The sequence below is a fragment of the Watersipora subatra genome, chromosome 7 (assembly GCF_963576615.1).
Source record: "Watersipora subatra chromosome 7, tzWatSuba1.1, whole genome shotgun sequence".
Taxonomy (NCBI): Eukaryota; Metazoa; Bryozoa; class Gymnolaemata; order Cheilostomatida; family Watersiporidae; genus Watersipora; species Watersipora subatra.
In genome coordinates this window covers 53212954-53217965 of record NC_088714.1, presented here as the reverse complement: position 1 = coordinate 53217965, position 5012 = coordinate 53212954, and the positions used below count along the sequence as shown (strand labels likewise).

At 35.0% G+C, this 5012-nt stretch overlaps 2 protein-coding genes across 2 annotated transcripts; one reads left to right on the top strand and one right to left on the bottom strand.

Annotated features, from left to right (window-relative positions):
• Nucleotides 1–1741: 1741 nt before the first annotated feature.
• On the top strand, nt 1742–2281 carry LOC137400891 (clumping factor B-like). Its single transcript, XM_068087231.1, has one exon. The coding sequence runs from the start codon at nt 1742–1744 to the stop codon at nt 2279–2281; it is 540 nt and encodes a 179-aa protein (XP_067943332.1).
• Nucleotides 2282–2701: 420 nt separating this feature from the next.
• Nucleotides 2702–3646, bottom strand: LOC137400889 (rhodopsin, GQ-coupled-like). Its single transcript, XM_068087230.1, has one exon. It carries the CDS (start codon nt 3644–3646, stop codon nt 2702–2704), a length of 945 nt encoding a protein of 314 aa, XP_067943331.1.
• Nucleotides 3647–5012: the final 1366 nt, after the last annotated feature.

Here is a 5012-nt window from a genome sequence, read left to right as displayed (position 1 = left end):
TAATGTCAAATATATAATGAAGCAATTGTGATGTTGAGGTCCACTTTCGAAAACTGAATTGTCTACTTGAAAGTTTTTGGTTTGTATCTAAAAATGATTTAATCTGTAAAGATATAATCTTTTCAACAATCTTAGACAAAATGAGAAGTGAAGATATGGGTCTGTAGTTATTACAGCTCAAAGGGTTTCCTTTTTTAAATAGAGGCGTGACAATAGCTTTGTTGTAAATGTTAGGAAATTTATTGGTTTTAAAGCAATTGTTAATCAGAAGTGTTAAAGCTGGGATTAGGCTATGAGCTAGTTTTATGTATATGTCAGAAGGAATAGATAAGACTCCGCCTCGTTTTCCTGATTTAAGGGTTTTGAAGGTAGATTGGATTTCTCTTTCAGTTACAGATTGGAATTTAAAATTATGCTCAGATGTTTGTAACGATGTTAATGCAATATTAGTTGCTGGGCTATATATATCTGAAAAAAATTGGTTTAAAATCATAGCTACCTTTTTTGGATCTTTTTCAGTTATTCCGTCATTGTCTAGGAAAATTTTGGAAGCACATTTTTTAGATTTTCCAAGTAGTGGGTTTATTTCACTGTAAAATGTCTTGGCATCAGTGCTCAAACGTTTGTTATAGTAATCACGTTTAGCTTGTTTGATGTTTTGCTGAACAAAATTTCGCAATTTTTATATGTACTTTTATTTACAACTAACGGTAAGCCTTGGATCTCTTTTATTATCCCTTAAATAGTCTGCAGGTAGGTGTTGAGGATGCTGGTTTTCCGAAACCAAATAGAATTTGGAAGCTAAATATTTTAGTGACCTGGTGGAAGGCAGGAAACATCTGCGTGTGAAGTTTTGATGAAATTGATCAGGAAATGTGGAAACGCTTAGAATTTGCATAGACTAACAGACAGACACACACATTGACTAAGTCGAGCTGAGAAACTAATATAGATACGGAATAATTGAAATTGCAACATGTTTTACACTGATTCTGTCAGCTATTCCAACTTCCTGGCCACTAGAACCTAACATTGTTGTATAAAACGACATAAATACATTTGCTCAATGAAAAACTTACAGCAGCACTGCTTAATGCATTACCATTGTGAAAGAACACATTATTCTAGTATACCATTGCTCTTCACTTGCAATGATAGTTGTAATGGTGTCGTTTGGGCTATATCAAAGGAGTGGAATGATAACTGCTGCTATCTTCATCCTAAAGCCTTTGTAGGTGACAAATTAAAAAAGATTTGTTGAAATGAGGATCCTCCTTGGACGGATGAAATTTTCTTTTGTAATGCCTTCTACCTAAAATCAGCGGAATTTGAGATTCATGTAAGAGGGGGCTCACAGATTTGCCTCATTATAATGATGAGTGCTGCAATCAATGTTAAATTGTATTGATGTGAAAGCCTTTTGTTTTTGGTTATACAATAGGGTTATTTTAATGCGCTAACTTTTACGAAATCACATCATTTTATACATGCAGTTAATGAGACAATTAAAATTTTGGTCATTATGGAGCTCAAACTTATGGCATTCCGCTTATTGGACTGATACTCTAGTCAACTGAGCTAACATAATCTCAACATTTGTAACCATCCCAAGCTTCAAAATAATTGTGTCAGTTTTTATTCTCTGTGCTTTGTGACCGAAAAGCAAGCAAAGGACGGTCGGATGGGCAGTCGGATGAACAGTCAGACAGACAGTTAGACAGATAATCGAATAGAAAATCGGATGGACAGTTGTAAGGACAGTCGGATGGAAAGTCATATAGACAATCGGACAGAAAGTCGGACGAACAGTCGTATGGACAGTCGATCAGAAAGTCGGATAGACAATCGGACAGAAAGTCGGATGGTCAGTCGTATGAATAATCGGACAGAAAGTCGGATGGACAATTCTATGAACAGTCAGACAGAAAGTCAAATGGACAGTCGAACAAAAAGTTGGATGGACAGTCGTATGCACAATCGGACAGAAAGTCGAATGGAAAGTCGGATGGACAGCCATATAGACAGTCGTACAGAAAGTTGGATGAACAATCGGACAGAAAATCGGATGGACAGTCATATGGACAATCGGACAGAAAGTCGGATGGACAGTCAAACAGAAAGTTGGATGGACAATCGGAAAGAAAGTCAGACGGACAGTCGGATGGACAGTCGTATGAATGATCGGACAGAAAGTCAGATAGGCAATCGTATGGACAGTCAGACAGAGAGTCGGATGGACAGTCGGATGGACAGTCGTATGTACAGATGGATGGAAAATTGAACAGCAAGTCTGACTGCCCGTCTGACTGTTTACCTAAATAACTGTCAGTATGACTGTCTTCTTAAATGTTTCTGTTCTCAGTGATCTTTCAAATATTTAATTATCATTATTTTGGGATTCATAACTAAACAGTTTTGCTGGCTCTATAATGTTTTTTCTGTTTGCTGTAAAATCAGGTAGATGGATTTTTAGCAAGTTTATTTAATTACAATAGACAGTTTGACAAACAAACATTAAACAGCATTGACACAATGACAAGAGGAAAAACTTACAACGGTTGATAAAAGTTGACTACCCATAAACTCAGTATAAATAATAAAACTACTTTGGTTGTTTTAGTCTGATTCTTTTACGACAGAAAGTATCTCTAAATGTTTTTTGTCGTTTATTTAAAAACATGAGATATTGTTGATAGACTCACTATTCTACAGGATAAATCTTGCCTGCACAAACTGATGTGAACAACTTCTTAGCCTTTGTTACATATTCAGGTTGTAGAAATGCGTAAAAGGCAATGTTACCTACGCTATACAGAGACTGTAACCAGACAATAGTTTGCGCAGCTACATAATGTGGTACCCTTGTGCTAGGTAAAGGAATGAAGTAAAGGAATAAATCTATAAACATTGGAGAAACGAAAATATAAAACATGGCAATGGTTCCAATAACATAGTGAGATGATTTTATTAAAATTTTGTCGTCGGCTTGTAGATTTCTTTTTTTCATTCGCTTCACTTCTCTGAACACCGCGACAAGGCACAACGTAGTCAGCAGAAGAGACACTAGAAAATTTATGCACATCACGAGAATAGTGACAACGCCTTTGGCGGTTGCAGAATTTTCCCGAACTTTGCCACTCATGAGACAAGCTACATCAGGTGATATTGACAAAGGCACCGATAAAGCCGTATTTATGAGCCATACACTCAACAAAACTTTCCCAATATTGTTAAGAACTTTTGAATTGCTGTACTGATATGGTTTGCAAACAGCAAAATATCTGTCAAAACTGGCAAGCGCTAGCAGGTTGTATCGACATTGAGCTACAGTTATTCCAACCTCTTGTATGAGAGCGAATGTAATGTCCAAGGTTAATGAAGGCAGACATGGCAGTAGCGGATTGTAGACAGCAACATGGTAGAAGCTGACAAGGATATCAACTAATGAAATGTTGAGAAGAATGAAGAGGTAACTTCGTTTGCACTGCTTTGCACTGCGACTCAAAATGTACATATGTAGCATGTTTGCAAGCATAAATATAACGTTAACGGATATAATAAAAGTAGCATATATGATGTTGTGCTCTCCGGCGCACGCCCTTAATAGAGATTCATTATCTGATGTGTTGTTGACATGCGGATTCATCTTGCCAGCTTTACTTCAATGATTGTATTCAGTGTTGCAGTTTCAGCTGCTGATTTCCAATCTGCATAAAAAGACACATTTCATATTTGTACAGCTACATGAAATAGGAGCCTAAAAAGACTTAAAAATTAAAATGTAGTATTTATATATATTTATGTATTCAATACGCACTCCAAAAAATCTTAAGCCCGCACAAATCAGAAATATGATTGATCCTCAAGCATATTTAGAAAGCTTTGTAATTCAAATAGCTTCAGATATGCTTTCATATTTTAATCATTACTAATCAATAATCAATACTATCAGTTTCACCTAATAATTTCTTGTCTGCATCAAATAATAATAAAGAAAAACACTTCATATTTGTACAGCTACATAAAACGGTAGCCTATTAGATATTCTGATCATAATAATTTTTATTTTTAGCATTTCCACAGCCGGCATAACTAAATTTTGTTTCTTCATGCAGCAATGAAAACTTAATGCAAATTGCGAACTACAGTAGGCTTACATATATTTGTCACAATTTTATAAAAAAAACTGTTGATTGATCAGCAAGAGTCTAAATAAAACATAAAAAACAAAAATAATTTACTGGGAATGTTCAGACAAACATTATCCATTAGAATGGTCTCCCTAACATTCTAACAGTAGCATTGATAGTAATTACATTACAGATAAAAATGCGAATTTTTTTTGAGTTTTTGTGATGTAAAACTATAGCAATGTCTTTTTTCAACATTACAAATCATCATAGGTTGGTGCTGTAGCAATAGTGTTTCTATTGAAAAATTATGTAATAATTCATTGATGATGGCTAAAAAATCGTTTTACTCAAAGCTATCATAGATACTGCTATAACAAACATCTTTGCAAGAGTGAAAGATGAAAAACCTAAAATTGAAACAACTGACGTTAGTTACTGTAGTCTAACAAGTAAATAAAAGTGTTCCTTACCTTTACAACTGTGTCAGCTGCCGAGAAGGCTGATGCGCATAAACTAACAGCTTGTTTGCAGCGTTTTTTTATATTGAGGATATTGCGCTGTTGATCAATAACACTTACCATTGTCAAAGTAGTTTGGTGATATATCTTGAGGAACATAAACATCAATTTCTATCACTTTATAGAAGAAAATCAAGTTTTAAAATAATATCTTCAGTGTCATACGAAACTTGAAGATGACTCTCAGATTGGTTGGCAGTCTATAACAATAACAAATCTATAATATTACACTTAAGGACATCCTTGTTAGCGGTTATACAAGCATGAAAACTCCTTGAGAGTTCAATGCTCTGTAGCACCAACTTTATATTAGAAGCATTATTAAATGTGTGTTGTTTGACCTGTGATGGCGATCACTAGT

Bases quoted from the DNA above. Each gene is read 5' to 3' on its own strand.
- LOC137400891 (XM_068087231.1), top strand. From the start codon at position 1,742: ATGGACAGTTGTAAGGACAGTCGGATGGAAAGTCATATAGACAATCGG.
- LOC137400889 (XM_068087230.1), bottom strand. From the start codon at position 3,646: ATGAATCCGCATGTCAACAACACATCAGATAATGAATCTCTATTAAGG.